This window comes from Diceros bicornis, chromosome 5 (assembly GCF_020826845.1).
Source record: "Diceros bicornis minor isolate mBicDic1 chromosome 5, mDicBic1.mat.cur, whole genome shotgun sequence".
NCBI classification, from domain to species: domain Eukaryota; kingdom Metazoa; phylum Chordata; class Mammalia; order Perissodactyla; family Rhinocerotidae; genus Diceros; species Diceros bicornis.
Window position 1 is genome coordinate 92,890,747 of NC_080744.1, and position 19,971 is coordinate 92,910,717.

At 46.3% G+C, this 19,971-nt stretch overlaps 1 protein-coding gene and 1 long non-coding RNA gene across 2 annotated transcripts in view; both read left to right on the forward strand.

Moving 5' to 3' along the window:
• Positions 1-14,708, forward strand: part of ABHD2 (abhydrolase domain containing 2, acylglycerol lipase) — a 96,557-nt gene extending 81,849 nt beyond the window's left edge. Inside the window, exons 7-11 of the mRNA XM_058542423.1 lie at positions 5,078-5,170; positions 7,970-8,080; positions 10,198-10,267; positions 11,779-11,863; positions 13,840-14,708. Of these exons, the coding sequence (XP_058398406.1) occupies positions 5,078-5,170; positions 7,970-8,080; positions 10,198-10,267; positions 11,779-11,863; positions 13,840-14,036 (556 nt within the window). The 3' untranslated portion in view covers positions 14,037-14,708. The remainder of the gene's footprint in view (positions 1-5,077; positions 5,171-7,969; positions 8,081-10,197; positions 10,268-11,778; positions 11,864-13,839) is intronic.
• A 1-nt stretch (position 14,709) lies between these two features.
• Positions 14,710-19,729, forward strand: LOC131406439 (uncharacterized). Its single transcript, XR_009220140.1, has 2 exons — positions 14,710-16,639; positions 19,069-19,729. It is a non-coding gene; the product is annotated as an uncharacterized LOC131406439 (long non-coding RNA).
• The last annotated feature ends 242 nt before the right edge of the window (positions 19,730-19,971 follow it).

Genomic DNA, 19,971 nt, shown 5'->3' on the forward strand with positions numbered 1-19,971 from the left:
ATGATGGTAAATTTTATGGTATGTGTTTTATACCACAATTCAAAAATAAAAAGATTTTACATGGGCAAGCCTGGAAGGGAACCCCACCCTCCCCAAATAAAGTTTTCTTACATTGGTGTGGTAGCATTCTGGGAAAACACTTAATGTACTTTAAATTAGCATGTTACTTTCAAGGTATTTTTTCATATTGCCTACCTCCACATCCCATAAATTCATCACGCATCTTAATTTGCAGGACCTCTGCCTTCTTTTCCCTTTTTCGAATTTGAGAGTCATATGTACCCATCCCAGTCTTACAGAATCTCTCTCTCATTCTCATATTTTCTCAGAGACCACAGGGAAGCTGTCTGGCTGCTGTCACAGTCCCTCAGCACTCTGAGATGTAGTTTCTTTGAGCCAGGAGATTTGCATTCCTTTGGGTGGAGATGCATTCTTTCCCCAGTTCCTTCTCTTCCAGCTTCGGTTCCTTTAATCAATGCTTGGTCCACTCATTTTGCAAAGTATGACTTGGAAAGTTGAGCCTTCTCTCATCAGTCCCCCAACAGCATGAGTGTTTGGATTATCTCTTCCTTGCCTAATTGATCAACTCAAACATAATTGTAGACACCTGTGTTTTTGAACCTTCTTCTAAGGGATTTAAAATTCCATCTCCTTCCACAACACCTTTTAAAATTCTTTTAACCGTTCAAAGAGAAATCCCTCACCAGCAGATGGCTGGGAAACTAGTATGGATGATATCTTATTATTTAATGTTACATTGATTAGAAATAAAGGTTTTAAAAGAACTTTGTTTCGACAATAATTAAGTAGGTAGATGGATGGATAAAGTTCTTTAAAAGTCCATACCTATCATTCTGGAATAAGACTCCCAGTGAAGCCATACTGGTTTTTTGGGGTACTGTCTTCTCATTTGTGATCTCAATGACAGATTCACTTTTTGAGGGCTTTGCAGCTCTTGGGAGGCATCATCCCTTTTGGAGTCATCCTAGTTCTTTCTGGAGTTTATGAAACCTGCCTTCCTACCAACAAGGGTTCCCTCTGGATTATACAAAGCATTCTGCTGCCTGTGAGTATGACCTGGCTGCGTTCTCCCAGGTTCCACACATCTCTCCTGTGTCCTCAGCCAGTTTCTCCTGGTGGACCAGTGTCTAGCTCAGCCTGGGGAGCACTTCCTCCATCCTTTCTGTCTTCTGGAGAACATAGCTGTCTAGAGGCAAGTCAGGAACTTGGAAGTTCTGCTGCTTAGCCAAGTAAAGGATTCGTTCACTGTCTAGAGAGCTGAAGTCCTCTGGCTTGGGTGTCCATTTTGTGGTTTGCATCAAGAAATGTAAAATTCATTTCTTCTATCTGACCTGGCAGATCTCATCCAGACATTCTCCACACTTTTTCCACCTTGGACTTCGGGTTCAATACAAGTGTTTTCTTGCCATATAGCACTTTTCTGCTTCTCTTCCTGAAAGTTTTCGTTTTTTGAATAGCCACCCAGTATCCATCACAGGATTCCTTCCAATCCTGGTCCCATCTCAGCAAATCTCACTGATCCCTCTGAGATCTTGTGTACTCTCCTGAGTTAAGTTCACTTTGTGTGTGCTCTGCCCAGTGGCATACTGATACCTGCGATTGTAGTTGTCGTCTTTCCCTCCCCTTCTATCCCTCCCCTTGTTTCCTGTTTACTCTCATGACTGCTGTTCTCATCACCCTGTCATACTTGAAGCCTGTCCGCCATGTTGTCTCAGTTTCATCTGAGTGTTCCCTCCCTACCACCATCACCTTTCTCTTTAAACCTTCTTGGTCGAGTCATCTAGTTTCCAGGGAGACATTCTCCCCATCCTTATGAGATGCGTGCTCCGCCTAGCCCAGGAGCCTGCCCAGCCTTCAGGTCTCTTTAGCCGAGGCCAGAATTCAGACCCATTCTTGACACCACTAGTTGGCCAGCTCTCTTACTCACCACATCCACCCCTGTCTACAGAATTCCATCCACCATTAGCAGAAGCAATGAAGACACCACCCAGGTCCCCCAGGGTGGCCTCTGTCGGGCCTGTGATAGAACTGTCTAGATACTTCAGCCATGGAGCAATCTGGGTGTGCAAATGGATTCTCTAGTCCAACCCTCTGATTTGACAGATGAGGAAGCTGAGGCTTGGAGACATTAAGTGGCTTGTGCAGAGTTTGGTGAACTACCTAATGGTGTCAGATGGGCCACAGTTCAAGTCCTTGCTCTAACTCTTGCCAGCCCGGTGGCCTGGACATCTTGTTAGACTTTCATCCCATCACCAGCCCCAATGCCCTGGGCTCGTTTGCCACACTAGCCTGGTCCTGTCTCCTGCCTCCTCTCACTGCAAGAACAGGGCAAATAAATTGGAGTTTGGCTTTGATGGGAGCTGCATGAGTGAGGTTCTTGACAAGGCTATGTGTATAGAGGTTCTGATAACCTGCTGGTCACGTTACCATCCCCGAAAATGGTAGTGGAGGCTCACAATTAACCAGTTAATACTAATTTTGACTCTTCTCTGTATCTCTTTGATTTTTGACTCTGCTCAGCAGGGCAAATGATTTTTAGTAGCTCATAATCCAAAATGATTTTCTATTTTCTTTCTTTCTCTTCTTCCTCCTTCTCCTTCTTCGTTATTATGGAAAATTTTAGACACATATAAAATAGAAAGAATAGGATATTAAACCCCCTGTGTACCCACCACCAGCTTCAACAATGCTTAACTCTAGGCCGTTCTTGTTTCCTCTACACCACATCCACTCACCCCTCCCCCGTAAACTGGATTATTTTAAAACTAATCCCAGATATCATATCATCTGTAACTATTTCACTAGGTAGCGCCAAAAGACTCTAAGGACTTTTTCTTAAATATAACTACAATACCATTATCACATGCAAAAAATTAACAATAATTTCCTAATATCCCATTTCTAGTCAGTGTTCAGATTTCCTTGATTGTCTCAGAAGTTTTTCAACAGTTGCCTTATTTGAATCAGGATCCGCATAATGCCCACACACTGCCTTTGTTGATTTGTCTCTTAAATTTCTTTTAGTCTATAGGTTTCCCTCTCTTTGATTTCTTTTCAGGCTGTTGTTGGTATTGAAGAAATCAGGCCTTTTTTTAAATATATGGAATGAATGTTTTTATAACACATTAATCTTGATTATGTCTTATTAAACCAGTATAAAATTACCAAAGATACTAGGAATCAGTGTTAGCCACCATTGATTGGGTGAAACATTGGTCCTAGCATCCTTATCCCTGTCTCTCCTTGCACCCTGGGCACCTGTGAATCCCTAGAGCCTTTCAGTGAGGGGCACAATGGAGAATCTTCTGCAGTGTTGGAGCATCTTTTCATATCTTAAGTTTATGGTCAGCACCTCTTCCCTTCCTTACCTCACCTCTGCATTCCCTCTAACACGAAGGACATGCCAACAAAAACAGTTAGGAGGTCAGCAAAGGGAGAAACGGATGAGGGCAAGAGAAAGCTGGGATTCCGAGACCGTTGACTCTCTGAGGAAGGGTCCAAGGTCAGAGGAGAAGGGGCCAGCCGAGGCAGCACCTCCTCCCTCCTCCCTCAGACCAAGGGGCAAGTGTCCACCGTCCTGCCTTAGCTGGGGCCCCTCCCACAGTGATCTGGCCCATCCTTCCTCTTCCTGCGGTGTTTGGGGAGGCCCCCGTGCGTTTGTAGAATGGCCTTTTGATCTTCAAAGGGGGTGTTAGTCTTCACTTTGAGCTTCAGCCTGTGTTTCCTGAGCGTGTCACAGACCATGAAATACACAAACTCTTTTACTTTTAACTCCCCACTACCTCTTATTTTTTAACCACAATATTATGGGAAACATTTGCCATTTCAAATTTGAAGTGTGGCAGCTTTGGGGAAATTACTTTTATAAACTCCCTGGATTTTTAAAAACTATCTATGAACCACCCAGTCCCCTCTTTTGCCATCTAGAATATGAAAACGATGGATTCTTTGTGGGAATAGTGACACCCAGATTCATTCCCAGTATGGAGTCAGGCCTCGAGACTCAGAAACCTGCAAGATGAAGGTTAGCGTGGACTCCGTGGCAGCTGCGTTTGGGTTCACACTCAAGGGAGGAGAGCACGGAGTTGGGTGGGGGTGCTGCTGAGTGGAGTGGGGGAATTAGCGCATCGGTGTTTGTTCACTTGACATGAGGGCAGGGAGGTCGGCCGCAGAGGCTCTAGAGAAGGCTGGCAGTGCTGTCTACTCCCGCCACACGGGGTGGCAGGCCTGGCCCAGACCTCAGCTGCGCTCACTGTTCTAGTGTGACCCAGGACTAGTCCCTTGACCTCTCTGAGTCCTTGGTCTCCTGATCTGGACACGGGGATAATATTACCTGCCGAGTGCCACTGCTGGGGGGTCATGGTGACCTCACATCAGGCAGGCCTAGCTCATGCCAGCCATACACACTAGCTCTAGAGGCAGAAAGACTCAGAACGGACCAGCCCCTCCAACTGGGCCCAGAAGGGTGGATCGCCTCTCTACTTCTCCTTCCATTTCCTTGCCCCTTAAATGTTCTAGGGCTAATCGAAAGAAAGCTCAAGTTGTATGATTTCCCTTTGCCTCTCAAACAGCAACAAAAGAAGTTTTTTAGGTTTTCCGCTGCACTGTACCTCTGCACACCCACCCTTCCCCCACACCCTCCTGTTACTAAGCCAGAAAAGCTTGTTTGCAGGGTAGGAAGCCGAGTAGAGAAGGTGTTCAAATGACAGTTGAAGCTGATTTTGGCACTGGTAGGTTCTAGCAGGGTCTGTGATGATGAGAAGGCGGTGGAAGAGGGTGTCGGGAGTGTCACCAACGAAACCTCTGGCCTTAGAGAGGTTTCTCGATGGGGTCTCACGTTCAGCAGCGCTGTTATGGTGTCTCCATAAGGTCTCTACCTATAGATAGGTACTCAGATAGTCAAGTACCTACACATCAAAGCCCCCTGTCCCAGCGGAGGGAGCTCATATCCTCCAGGCAAGCTCCTTTTCCAGGGGCAAGAGCCTCACCTCCCGGCCTGTGCCAGCCGCGTCCCCTCTGGGACGCAGCCCCTCACTCTGGCTCGTGGTTCTTTCAGGGCCCAGGAAACCTTCATGCAGTGGGATCAGTGCCGGCGCTTCTACAACTTCCTCATGGCTGACAACATGAAGAAGATCATCCTCTCGCACAGGTGCGTCGCCTTCCCTTCTCTCAGAAGACAGTTCCTGTCTGAGCTTATTTCAGTCACTTAAAAAAGCCAGAACTCCTGTTGCTTCAGGAGAAAAAAAAAAGAGGGGCAAGGTGGTGCAGATTCCATGCTGACCGCTTTGTTATTTGCTTAGAAAACAAACTTGTCCCAAGCTACCAAATTCATACATGGCTTGGCTTTCTGCTTTCATCGTTCCCAACAAATCCAAGGCGAGAAACCAGTTCTACACCATTCTTTCCCAAATTAGAGCAGTCCTGGGGGTGGCTTGTCATTGCTCAGGAGCCTTTCTCCGTAGGCTGCTTTTGTTCTTGGGCGTGTTGGGGTTGTGACCAAGCAGCAGTGTCACAGGAGCCCAGCCGCTGGTGCAAAGCGTAGGATCCGCAGATTCACCAGGCTCGTCCTGCCTCTCTCCTCAGGATCCTTGGGTGGGTTGGCCCCTGACAAGTGCTTAGAGCAGTGCCTGGTGTGCTGTCGCTCCCAGTAAACACCAGCGATGATTTCATCACCTTGATTATCATTATTCATGTCCTCTCTCCCTCCTCCCCCACTCGTCCCCAGCCCTCCAGCTGGACTGGGCCACTTAGAGCCCTCTGGCCTCTCCCACACACCGTGCCCTTGCCGAGAATGCCCTTCCTATCATCTCTGCTTGTCTAAACCCAGCCCATCCTTTCAGGTCCATCTCTGTCCTCCTTGTCCCTGAAGCCAACTCCTCCACCTCCAGCTGTTTCTCCGTTGCTTCCCTGGTGTGAATCCTGTGTCTTGAACTCAGCTGTCAAGCACTGCAGGGCTTGGGCTTGTTTTGATTTCCCCCCAGAGCCTGGCACATAATCAAAAATACAGTTTTGGGGGGGGTTGATGCCATCCTAGGAAAGGCAGTCGACTGAATGATCAGTTTCTTATTCTCTTTCTTTCATTGGTTAAAAGAAAATGTGGTACTGCTGGGCCAGACCATGCACCCCAGATCGGGCTTCCTGTGGGCGGGGTTCACATGGCGCCTGGGGAGGGCTGGTGCTGCCAGGCTGCCAGGCACGTCCTCAGGTCCTCGTGTCAGGTGGGTGGAGGACGGAGAGAGACTTATGTCCCCCATGCTGGCTGGACATAAATTGTTTCCATTCAGCTCGTGGTGTTTGAGCATCAGTTGTCTGCGGGGCCCTGAGCCTGATATGGCTCAGCTGAGGTTTCAAAAGGGGTGAAGTAAGGCCTCTGACACTGAGTCCCCGTCCTCTGTCTGCCTTTCCACACCTCTGGAAGGAAAAGTGACTCCTCCCGGGGAACGTTTGTTTGTTACAGGGCCCAGTCTTGCCACTAATTAATTAGTCCAGAAGGTCCCTCATGTAATTCTTTTTTTTTTTTTTTTTTTTTGTGAGGAGGGTCAGCCCTGAGCTAACATCCATGCTAATCCTCCTCTTTTTGCTGAGGAAGACCAGCTCTGAGCTAACATCTATTGCCAATCTTCCTTCTTTTTTTCCCCCCAAAGCCCCAGTAGATAGTTGTATGTCATAGCTGCACATCCTCCTAGTTGCTGTATGTGGGACGCCACCTCAGCATGGCCGGAGAAGCGGTGCATTGGTGTGCGCCCGGGATCCTAACCCAGGCCGCCGGTAGCAGAGCGCGCGCACTTAACCGCTAAGCCACGGGGCCAGCCCCCCATCGTGTAATTCTTAAAAATCGGGAGCATCTTTGGATGTGCTTTACATGTATTTACATTTTTTGAATTTACCACAGAAAGCCAAACATCTAGAAAGTTTAGGGATAAGATTTTTTTTTCATCAGTATTGTCCTTTTTTTTTAAATTTTTTTTTCCCAATTTTATTGAGCTATAACTGACATACAGCACTGTGTGATGAAGACGCTTTAAATTGTAAGTTCTGTCTCATAGGTATATAATCTTCCTAATAATTGTTTGAAAAAAAAATAAATGCTAAAGAAATATGTTCCTCTTCTTAGGGCAAGGTTGTGAATGGATCCCAGAACACTTAGTTTCCATGATGACTTTTTCCCGCTGTAGGCCAAAAAGCAAACCCAGTCCTCCTTCAGCTGTGAGACTGAGAGCCCTGGCTGGGAATGGAAGACTGAACGCACACATTTTCATGTCTACCTTTATTGTCATCCTCTCGAGATGGATCTTTTTCTTAACAGAAATGATGACTCCTCTGAGTATACGTTAGCTTTTTAGCCAACACGTTGGAGAACCCTCAATTTGCCCAAATGCTAAATGGGTTAAGCGACAGAAACAGCTCATAGAGGGAAAGAAGTTCTGCCAAAGGGAGAAGGGCCAACACCAGTGTAAAGACAAGGTCCCCACAGCTTTAGATTGAGGCCCCTCACTGTTTGGCCGACCACCTCCCACTCACCACAGAGGCCTCCTGAGGCCTCCTCCCCTGCAGTGAAAGTTTTGTGATATTTACCTAGGCTCGAACCCAATCTTTAGTTTGTCTAGCTGCCCCTGAAAAGGAAAATAAGGTCTTGACGTTCATCTTTCTTCAGTTATTCAAAAGCCAACAGTGCAGCTCATCCTCTGTGACATTCTGAAGGCTGACGGGATCTATTTCTAACTTACCCACATGTGCTCTGTCAGAGACTGTCTCCTGGCTGCCTCTGGGCAGGGAGGCAGGCTCGGCTGTGGTTGTTTATTGTCTGCTTTTTAAATTTAAAAATCTTTTTTCAGCCTTATTGAGGTATAACTGACAAATAAAATTGTAAGATAGTTCATGGGTACAATGTGGTGATTTGGTTTATCGTCTGCTTTTTATTCTCTGTTTACTTCGTGTCTTGTTCTAGGCAAGCTCTTTTTGGAGACCATGTGAAGAAACCCCAGATCCTGGAGGACACGGACCTGAGCCGCCTCTACACGGCCACATCCCTGATGCAGATCGACGACAATGTGATGAGGTGTGCCCGCACTGCAGGGCTGGTGCCTGGCAGGAGGCCCCAGGCCAGCTGCCCAGCACGAGGGTTTGCCTCCACCCACTTTAGTGTTAGGGGTTCTTTTCCTTTGAATAAATGTCCAGTGTTTAAAAACTTGAATATTTCACAGAAAAATCCAAATTTCTAGTTTCTCTTGGAAAATAGGAAGACATGACATAACTGAGCTTGAACTGGGGGGCTGGAGTGTACACGACCTAGTTGTCTACAGTCCTCACCCTACCTGTTGTGGCTCAACAGTGTCAGGTGCCACATAACCTGCATCTGCAGTGGAGTACAGGAAAAGGAAGTATTTCTTATACCTATGCCTCTATCAAAGTGAAAAACAGAAAATAGACCAACAGGGCTGTGTGTGTCAGGAGAAATGGACAGAGAGCCTCTTTCTTTGGGGGCGTGAAGACTCTCCTCTGAGTGGAATATGCAAACCCCACCCACTTCACTTTTTACCCTTTACCTGCCCAGCCCCTCCAGGCCCCTGCGGTCAAGACACCGACAGTGTCATCTTTCCTGATACTGATAGTTTCTGATTGAGGTTAGCCTTATTTGGAAGGGTAAAGTTGATCTCTGAACTTGTTCTCTTTAAAAACATCATCCTTTTTATTTAATGATCATTTGACGCCGTTAGGCATGGTCTAAAACAAGCTGGTGTTCATCCATAGGTAGGCAGATATTGACCTGAGTATAGGATCTATACTTACCTTCCTTATGTGATGTTCGTGTCTTTGTTACACCAAATAACTTTGAAATATGCCTGCTAACAGTTACTCAAAGGAAATAGAAACTAGGAAATTGCTGGTATGCTCAGAAGGTGAGAATAAATTTTATCCAGCCTCCCTTAAGCTGGAGTGTGTGACTTTATTGTGGTGTCTAAGGAGGAAAAAAACCAAACATTTAAATTTACCATTCATCTTCTGAATCTTTTTAAGCCTAAAAGAAAGTTCTGCAGCTCTCCCTGAAGCTCTTCCCTTTCCACAGTGTTGGAGAGTAGCAGTTTTCGCGGTTGCCACATTGGGCAAGCCTCCTCATAACCCAGGCACCAGTAATCCTGGAGGACTGCGGTGCTTTCCTGGTGGCCAAGGCCGCAAAGGGGCTGATTTCATGAAGACGAGTGTCCCAGAGATGGTCTCTGCCCTCGGCCTCCTCCCTGTCAAGTGGCCCTAATGGTCCAGCCTGAGTTTTCTGGGTCCTTCCCAGTGAGACATGTCCACGGGGCCTGGTAGTGGAAGGGATCCACAGCTTCAGGGGAGGCGGGGTACCTTGAAGACGCCAGTCAGAATAGAAAAAAAACCCCATCGATCAGAAACCAGAGGTCCTAATCTGTGTCAGAAAGAAATAAGGTTTTCAGAGATCCTCTGGTCTGGGGTGGACTCGGCCTGCTGGGATCAGAGCCCCGAATGGAACTGTGTGAGGCCTCTCAGAGCACAGGGCAGAGCCAACCTGCAGGACTTTCGTGCTGGAGCACTGAAGGTTTTGTTAAATTTCAGTTTATCCCTGACTACTGCCCTGTGCATGGACAGAATTGGTAACTTTGAATCACTGTCTCATTTCTATTATCCAATACATATTTCATTCCAATTCACAGTAGTCCAGGCTACTCTGCCAGGAAGAATTCTGTTGAAAAGAAAGTTGTAGTAAATGCCTTTGAATTTCAGTTTCTTAGCGTCTACAGTGACGTCTGGTTTTATACTGCCTCAAAAGACATAACTTGTGCTAATAATTACTATAGTAACACTTACTGAGTAATTACTCTGGGTCAGTCACTGTGCTAGTACACACTTTAATGTCATAAATCACACAGTGCTATCAAGGGAGGTCCTTCCTTAGTTCCATTTTACAGAGGAGAAGCTCAGAGAGGTTAAACATTGTGCCTAAGGTCACACAGCCAGTAAGTAACAGAGTCAGGATTTGAACCCAGATACCAAAGCCAGTGCTGTTAACCCCTAACTCTGGTGCCTATGTATGTTCTACTGATATGACGAGTTAGTGTGGGAACTGGAGCAGTGATAAAATCAACACAGCATTCTGATCTTATGACAAGTATTGTTTTGTCCTTTTCCTTGTGTGTGTGTGTGTGTGTGTCCCAGGAAGTTCCATGGCTATAACTCCCTGAAGGAATATTATGAGGAAGAAAGCTGCATGAGGTACCTGCACAGGGTGAGTGGCAGCACCGACTCAGAGGCAGCAGCATCTCAGAATTAGTGTCCCTCCATCCAGCTTCACGCATGGGATCACAAGCATCCTCCTAGACTCCGCTGGTGAAAGTTCAGCCAGAATCTGGCTCGAACTACTCTAGTTGTTGACCTGGGTTTATTACTGAACCAAACTCTATCCCCCGTGACCTCCATGTATTAATCCTAGAGCTGCCTGCAGGACCAGGCTGCTCCTGTGTCTGTGTAAAAGCCCTTAAAATTGCTGCAACACCTATTTTCTTAGTCCTCCTTTGACAGTATAATCCTCCCTGGTTCCTGCCATGCTTCCTCTTAGGAGCTCCATGTAGATTTCTTACAATCCTGGACCCTTTTTTGGCTATTGTGTATTTTGTTAGTGTGGTGCCTAGGACTAAACTCAGAATTCCTGCCATGATCTGGCGAGAACAGAGTAAAATAGATGTATTTCTGTATCAAAATGATGAGGAACATGTCTGTTGACAAGGTAGACTGGTTTACATGAGTGGAGTTTTTAGCAGCTACAATAAACTTTATGTGTATTAAATTAAGTTTGTGGCCAACCATCACCCCCATATGTTTTTTACCTGAACCACCACCAAACCAGTCTCCCTCATTCTGTCTTTGCACAATTGCTCTTTTTACTCAAACACAGGACTTCCCACTTATCCTTGTCAATGTCCTCCTGTGGGTTTGGCCCACCACTCCCCCAGCTAGAGCAGATAATTGCGAATTGCAATTCTGCCATCTGGCTCATAGGCCACCCCTCCCAGTTTAGCATCATCACCCAGGCTTTTGGTGTCTTCATTTAAGCCATTACAGAATCGTCGAGCTGTCTAGAGCCAATGTCAGAGACTTCCAGATTAGCACAACCAGTCATTACACTACCTGGGCATGGCTGTTTGGTAATATCTGAGTTTCCCTATCAGCACCATCTCCACCAAAATGAAAAAGGAGACTATTGGCTGTTTTGCTAAAATGAATGTTGAATGCAGCCCTGCTAAGAGCTTCCCGATATCCACCAGCCTACTCCTGTTTTCAACGTTCAGATTCCTCTAGAAAGGCTCCCTTCTCTGGAGTGGAACATATTCCATTTTTTCTCCCCACTATATAAACTGAATGAATATGTACATGACTCTTTGTAAAGTTGTTTTTCTGAAAGGTATGGCTAATCTGAAACACTGTGAGGATCATCAGAATTATTTTGCCAGTGAGCCCCGTTGCATACTTACTGTCGCTCCATCAGAGGCTGTGGGTCACCCAGGACACGGGAACCTTGCTCCCACACAGACCTGCCAGGGCTGTAATCACAGCGGCAGTTATAATTCATGCTACTGCCAGAGAGTACGAGGCGACCTTAATCCACCTGTTCAGCAAACTGAGCAGTGACCCTCTTCCTTTTGCTTCAAAGACGTGTCCAGTAATGAATTTGAGCCTTGAATCAATGGGGTCAAACAAAGGGAATCGATACTTTAATTCTATTTTATTTTCTTATTGCAGATTTATGTGCCTCTCATGCTGGTTAATGCAGCTGATGACCCCTTGGTGCATGAAAGCCTTCTAACCATTCCAAAATCTCTTTCAGGTAAGTGTTTCTTCCTGCTGCTCCCTCACCCCCTCAGCACATTGCCATAGTAAATTCTGTCTCCTTCACCCTGCTGTCCTCTCCTGGAGACCAGCTTCTATGGGAAGGATGTCTCGTGGCAGTGTTCTTATTCAGCCTAGCCTGATAGTCCTGGGGCTGTGAGTGGGCCTGGGTAGAGCCTTCTCGTGTTCCATCCTGGTGCAAAAGACAGGACCATCATTTATATTCATAGCCAAGAGGGGCTTGGGGGAGTCCCCTGGTGTTCTGTGAAATTATTGTCTCAGGGCTATGGTTCCATTAAGTCTGAGATATTTAGACTTAAAACCTGACCTGAAAAGCAAAACAAAAAAGCCAGTTCTGCTACCTCTTGTGACAGACAGCCTCTCCATCTGCTGTGAGGATAAAAATGTAAGCAACTGAGAAAGCAAAGACCATTGCTCATGGGAATGTCATAGAGCTTCAGGCCAGTGCAGTCTCCCTCCGTGCGGGATAGGATCTGAAGGAGAAACTAGAAAGAGGATAGCAGAAGGAAACACTGGGAATTCTGCAGTTACTTTGCACTGTAATTCAGATCCCTAGGACCTAATCTCCTGCCTTCCATAGTCCTCTATGATTACGTTTCCTCTTGTAAATATCATATATTAACCAGAGGGAAGAGGAGTGCCTCTGGTTCTCTCATAACCCCAAGCTACAAAAGTAAATAATACAGTGGACAGAGGACCCCCACCCAGCCCAAGCCCCGGTGCACTGCTCAGAGTGAGCGCTGTGCGTGTTGCAGGTGTGTTAGGTGTTAGACGCTGTGTCCCATCAACGCCCTATCAGACCATAGGCTCCTCACACACAAGTAGCCGCTCAGCCACGCACGCAGCAGTGAGGGAGGGCAGCCGCACTAGTTTCCTTCTGTACCTCTAAAGGAACATCCGTAGCTCTAATGCTTTCACACAGAAATTATGAAATGGTGACTGAAAAGGATGAATCAAGGGGGTCAGACAAGAAAAATGCCCCTAGAGCCAGAAGTGTGCGTGCTAGGAAGTGGCTCAGAGGCCTGGAGTAGCCAGCAAGGGGCCCCTGTCAGTTATTCGCCTAGGAAGACAGGTGCTTCCTGTGCTACCTGGCTGCCCATTTCACACACATCTTTAGTAATGGCCTTTACTAGCCCATGTGGGACTAACCTAGACGTGGACTCATAAAGTCAAGCTCCAGGTTAGTAATCTCAGGATGGCCGCTTAGCATATGCCATTAAGCATCTTTTAACACAACTTGCAGCTTTGTTATGTTTTAGTCTTCAACGACAAATGTCTGTAATGAAAAAGCATTGACTGCATTGAATTCACCTTGTTCTCTGGTAAAAAGCAATATAAATGCTATGAATCCCTACTCAAAGCCTGGCCCCCACCAGTAGCATCAGCATCACCTGGGAGCTTGTTAGAAATGCAGAATCTCAGCTCCTCCCCCAGGCCTACTAAAATAGAACCTGCATTTTAAGGCGATTTCCCAGTGATTTGGATGCACAAATTTGGGAAGCATTTGAGTGTACAATCAAATCACCCCGGAGCTTTAGCAATACCAACGCCTGGGTTCTCCCCCAAACACACACACACACACAGATTCTGATGTAATTGGTCTGGGTGCTGCATAGGGATCTCTGGGGATAGGGATCTTTGAAAACCCCAGATGATTCTAATATACAGCCAAGTTTGAGAACCACTTAGAGTTCTAAAGATTTCTTAAGCTGGTGCCTATTCTGCTCCAAAGCCAAGCTGCTATTCCCAAACCTGCTAGATCCCCCTGTCTTGCCTGGCCCACCAGATCCCTCCCACTGTGGTGAACAAGGCAGAGTGAGTAGAAGTCGGATGCCCACTGGCATGACCTTCACCTGTGGAGAAAGCCTGGACCATAGTGGCTAGCTCCCTTTGCACCTCCTGCCCTGTGCTAACCAGAGGCCAGTGACTCACTCAGCTGCCTTTCCCCCACAGAGAAACGGGAGAACGTCATGTTTGTGCTGCCTCTGCACGGGGGCCACCTGGGCTTCTTTGAGGGTTCCGTGCTGTTCCCCGAGCCCCTGACGTGGATGGATAAGCTGGTGGTGGAGTATGCCAACGCCATCTGCCAGTGGGAACGTAACAAGTCTCAGTGCTCTGACACGGAGCAGGTGGAGGCCGACCTGGAGTGAGGCCTCCCGAACTCTGGCGTGTTCCAGCTGACCTCCTCTGGAACCCGCGTCCTTCACCGGCTGTTTCAGGTCTCCCATCTCCCTCAGTGACCTGGATCTGACCTCACACCATCAACGGGGGCCACCCACCAGGCACACCTGTCCTGAAGTAGGTGGCAGTCCCTGGGAGCTCCAGGCTATTTTTGTGCTTAGTTACTGGTTTTCTTCATTGCATTGTTAGCCATGGTGACAAGTGACAGGGTTCCCACCCTCCTGTCCAGCTGCAGCACCTAATTGCTTTGAAGCCAATTACTTCTAGTTTCCCTATTAAAAATGTGTCTGAACAGCAGTTTTGCTTTGCCATTCAAAAGGTCTTTCCCCAAGAACAGTGAAGGATGTACGTTATTTCGTGGTGGCTGTCTGTGTCCTTATTTAGACCCTGAAAAGAGCTCACCAGTGTAGGCCACTGCTGAGGATGCAGTTCAGCTGGGAGCCTGAGGACCTGGGCCTCCCAGGCCAGAGTGTGGCCTCTTACATGGCAAAGAAAATTCCCTGGAGTCACAAACCAAGTTTCTCCCTCACTGTCTTCTAAGACGGTTTTCCCACTTTGCTGATGATGAGAGTTACCTAGGGCGCTTGTTCAAACTTCAGCCTCCACGGTGCCTCCCCTTGGAAAAGCTGATTCAGTGGGTCTGGGGATTTTAATTTTTGTCAAGTGCCCCAGGTGATTCTCATCGCCAGGCAAATTTGGGAAATGCTTCTGCAGGGCCTTTAAATTAGAAACATCTCAGTGGCTCATTTTATTGAAATTCATAGTTAGAGGTATCTCTGAGCTCCCAGGGGCCCCCAGAGCAACAAGGGCTGTCGTGAGCAGCCGCCTTGTGTGACCCCAGTGTGATGTCTCGGAAGGGGCCTGGGCTGGGAGTGAAGAGTGTGGACTCCGCCTGACTCCGCTTCTCACTGGCTGTATGACCCTGGAAAACTCCCTTGAACTTGAGTTTCTTCGCCTGTAAAATGGGGGACTTGGACCAGGTAGATTGCCGAAATACTACCAGTTCTCAAGTTCAATGACAAACTCAGTTTACTGAGGTTTGAGAGAACATCTCTCCAGCGGAGCCTGGGAGCTAGTCTCCTAGTCTGAGCATGTAGATGTCATCATTTGCCTTTTTTTCTGTCCCTCATTTGAGATAAAGAGGTGTTTTGTTTTGTTTACGCATTCAATTGTAATTTTATTTTTTTAACCCAGGTCTCTCTAACTTTGGCTTTTGATACCAAACAATTCAAAAGTTGGATCTGAGTTTGGAGAAAGATCTTTCCAACCAAAGAGGGTGTTATTTTGAAACCAGATTTTTAATTTAATAGCCTATATTTGTAGTCTCTTGGACAGATCTTTCTAAAGTGTGTCTTCTCTAATGAAAATGTCTCTCTAGGTTTCAGGTACTCCTCTTCTCCAATCTTGTGGTACTCGAATATCTAAAAACCCTGCACTTTGAAAAATCAGCAGTTGCTATCCAGAACTAAACAGAACTATGAGTGAAATTGCCTAGATACTTTTTTAAAACTGTCCCTGCTTCGTCTCTTTTGCTCCAGGACAAACAGGAATATAAATGGTGGGTCCATTTGGGTGTTTGAGGGGTAAAGGGAGCCACTTGAGGGTCTGGATGCTGACCCTCATGGCCACAGGGGTACGTGGTTTGGGCACTGGTCCAAATGACTGTGACAGTGATGTCTGTCACCTGAGGAAGTTGTTTGCTGACAATCACCAGATCATCCTAACTAATAACATAAAAAACAGCCATTGTCTCAAAAGATTGAGATTTCTGTGGTCTCAACTTTGCTTTGTTATAATTTCTCACACCAAATTCATCATTGTGACTTTTCCCCAAGTTGTTATTTTTCTAGTGCATTTCCTTTTCGTGTTCTTTTAGCACACATTGGCACTTTATCATCTACCCCTCAATTTGGAAGCAAATCCCTCTCCGCTATTGCTTTTCCCTCTACCCAATAACCACAGCTGTAATCTGGAAGGGTCATAGTCATATTTCTTCCCTTCATTTCTCAAGACTTTTTGTGAAATTAGGTAAATGAAGCAATAACTTAATGGGGTTGAATCACCATCCCAGGCAACAAGAGGCTCCTTTTCATTTGCCTTAGGCCACATCTCTTGACCTGTTCTGACAAAGCAGTGGCCAGGTACCAGCTCCGTTCAGGAGGAGAAAAGAAAGTCCTGTGGTCACACACTGGCGGGGAGGGTAGAGAGCCAGAGGCCTTGGAGCTTGGTCGGCAGGGCAGTTCTGGTGGCCGCATGGAGGAGAGTCAAGGCTTGGGGTGTAGCCTTTGTTGCCATACAACTGGAATGTACCCCACAGGAGTACGGGGGCCGTGTCCCAGCTGAAATCTTTTCAGTGTATGACTCTGAATGGCACTTACATCCCATTTTAGCTCGCATGAAATCAACTGAAGCCCTTTGTTCAAGCATCAGGCTGTCAAGCATGGAAATGAGAATGTGACTATGGCTGTCTTACAGGAAAATTCTTGTTTGTCCCTGAATGAGAGCACAGAGGCATTGAATTTACAGAGATGCAAACTTGCCTAGTACAGAAGGGGACAGCATTTAAATGAAGGTCAGCTTTTCCCTCCTTCCAGCTTTCCTTGCTTCTCTTCCTAAAATCCTTCATTTCTGATGATAATGTGAGTGCTCTTCTTGCTGTTAAGGTTCTGTTTGGGTTAAAACAAGGCTGAATTTTCAAAGAGCATTTGAATATTATATTTTAAAATCAGATTAAGGATGTAAGTTGCATAGACTTAGACAATTCTATTGCAGGAATAATAGGTTAAAAACCAAGGAGGGAAAGCACCCACATTTCTCCTGGCTATACTCCCTGCCTCCTAAACAATTTAAAGACACTGATGAGTAACTGATCCCAGTCAAATTAGGATTATCTGCAAAGTGGTGTCAAGTTTCCTTGATTCATTTATGTTAGAAGGGAGTTCAATAGACTTGAAGAAAACCTTATCTTCCCTGCTGTGAGTTTGTACAGTGATTCCAGAGCAGAAGGAAAGCAGAAAGCTGTTTTGTCACGATATTCTCTTAGCCTCTCAGCAGCATTTCGCACTTACAGGGAAGGCTATGACATACCATAAGAGTGGAAATACACTGGAATAGGAGTAATCCTTTCTTGACACAGTGTTATGGAATCAGGGTCCCGGAGACCTGAGTTCTTGTCCTGACTGTCTCCACTTGACCTCTTTGAGCCCTGGTTACCTCATCGTAGACCCTCTCTAAAACCACTCCATCTGTTTACACATCGCCTGCCTGAACAGCCCTCCTACAGCCCTTGCAAGTGGAAATGGATATGTCAAGCCCCCAGGCTCTTCTTGAGGGGACTTGGAGAGAGGGAGCTTCTGCATTAAGCCTTTGCTGGTGAAGACCCTTGATATTGCCCAAAGCCCTGTGCCTTTGGCTTCTCTTCAGAGTCTCCATGGTCATCTCAATATCCTTGCTGTTCTGAGGGTGGTCTTGTGACTGGGACAGGTGCTGACCTTGGAAGAGGGTGAATATCCCCATCCTTCTGTGTGACTCATGCAGAGCATTGAGAGGGCCCAGGGCAGAAATCCTTCCTGCTCAGGCTTTCATTCTGAAACTGCAGTCTTCATTCAAGCTGAACTTTCTGGGTAGCTGAGCTGATATGCCTGGCATCTGAATGAGAGCTCTCTTTGTAACTGTGTGACTTCAGATCCATTTGCCAGCTCTGGGGAAACAATACATGTGTTCTTGTTTGTGTTTGCCAGACAAGCAGATGTGTGAGATGTGAGAGGCTTTTCTTTTCCTGTGGCATTGATTCTGAGTTAGAGCTAAAGTAAAGACCACCGAAACATCATGTTCAGTTGAAAGAACTCAGGTCTTTGTCCTTCAGGCAGTGCAGGAGAGTCGTTAGGAAGCATTTCACTGCAGTGTCTACTCACAGTATCATCTGGAATCCTTTTCTTTGCCCAGAGAGCCTTAACTTGCCTCCAGAATATCCCCTGGTATTACAACAATGCCAGAATATCCCCTGGCATTGGAATTCCACTTCTTCTGCTGTGGAAGTTTGAAGCAAATCCACAGCAAAACTAGAGAATTTCTTCACATGGCCTGTACGCTCCTTGTTACGTTAGGCACCCCCCGACAATATGAGTGATGGACAACTGGCCAAGTGCTTCATCCTCTGATGCCTTTCTTCCTCTCGGCATCACTCTGTTGTTCAAGGCCGCTTTAGATTACTTGGATGCTTCAAAAAGCCCTGAAAATTGGTATTTAGAGGCCAAGCAATTGAGGGAAAGGTTTTCTTCTCCTCTGTTATCTAAGCAGAGGGAAGTATCCCCTCTTCATAAACGAGGATTGCTTTTGCCAAATTGTATTTGAAGCTGAGGGAAGGGGAACTGGCCCCTGCTGGCAGAGATCACTGGAGTGCTATCCAAAACAAAAGCTGCTTCCTCTTGCCTGTGTCGCTGCTGCCACAGCTTCCGGATGCTGGGGCCCAGGCACCCTCCCAAAGTGGCCCTTGGAAGCAGGCTGCACAGAGTCCAGCTTGGCAGCCATTCTCAGACTCCCAGACGGAAGACAGGCTGCCCCTTTTGGAAGAGTCAGTCTCCCCAAGTTTTCTGAACTGTTTTTCCTAGCATGGATATAGGTAAGCGTTCATGTGTCTCTAATGAATAAGCTGAAGTTAATTTCTAAATGGTGGATTAAGTCTTTTTAACTTAGCTCCTGTCAATTAGTAATGAAATCTATAACCTACCTTCTCCCCCTTTTAGTCCCCATTAGCCAAGAAATCTACTATTGCCATAAGTTGGGGACAGTCCACTTATAGCACCTGCAGAAATACCCTTCATCTCAATGGGCATTCTCCTTCCAGACCACCCACGTTGAGCAGCCAACAGTCACCGAGAATAATTGCCGACCCCCGTGGTCCCAGTGCCAGCAACTTCCCTCCCAGGCTGTTCATGTGGGTGGCCCAAGTTCCTGGGTGTAGGAGTTAGGTTTTATTTGGTTTTGGTTTTGCCTTTTCAGTTTTCCTAAAGCACAAGACCATGTAGAACCCTGTCCCCTCTCCACACCAGTACCAGATGATCTGGGTCTCTCCCACTGCCTCAGGAAGACCTTCACTGTACCTGAGCTTCTGACTTCTGCCACTGCAGCTGCCTTAGTGACACCAGAACCTGGGGGTGGGGGTGGGGAGCCAGTTTGCATCTCCCCTTTTCCTGGTTAGGCTCCTGCCAGCCATGGTCTTCTATTGGCAGATCTGCTTCCAGATTGATTTTTGAGAACCATCACTTTCACATTCCTCATTTTTGTTTGTTTTGTTTTATTTTGTTTTGTTTGGATTTTCTGAAACTTAAAATGCTGCCCTGAAAATAATGTATTTTTGACTTTGTGTTCTGAAAGCCTCCATGCTGCTGGGTTTTGCGGGGAAATACAGGATCCTTCAGCACTGAGGTGTTTAAATTTGCAACTAGCAATGCAATTTTTTCTAAATATGAGGATATTTACCTTTATTAAGAAATTATACTAAACAATGGTGTCCTTGATCATTTTATGTTCTCATAATACTTTGGTTCTATTTTGATTCTGTGTGGTGGTAAACAAAGATCATTACAAAAAAAACTGTAATTTTGTTATCTTTGATTCAATGGAATTTCTTTACTTAAAAAAATAAAAGACTAAAAATGTGGCCTGGCTCTGTGTCCTTTGTATGGTGGAGATTTTCTGTCTGAAAAGGTCCTTCCTGTGTCTTCACCAAAGCATGAGCTTGAAGGAAAATGGATGAAACACCAACTTCTCATCACGATTGATTTTTAACCCAGCCTTGCAAATAAATACGGAAGAAATGACCAGCCCATCCTCTCTAGGCAAGAAAGCCAAGGCCTGAGATAAGTGAGATATCAACATTTTAATCACTTGCTCTGTAAGGTG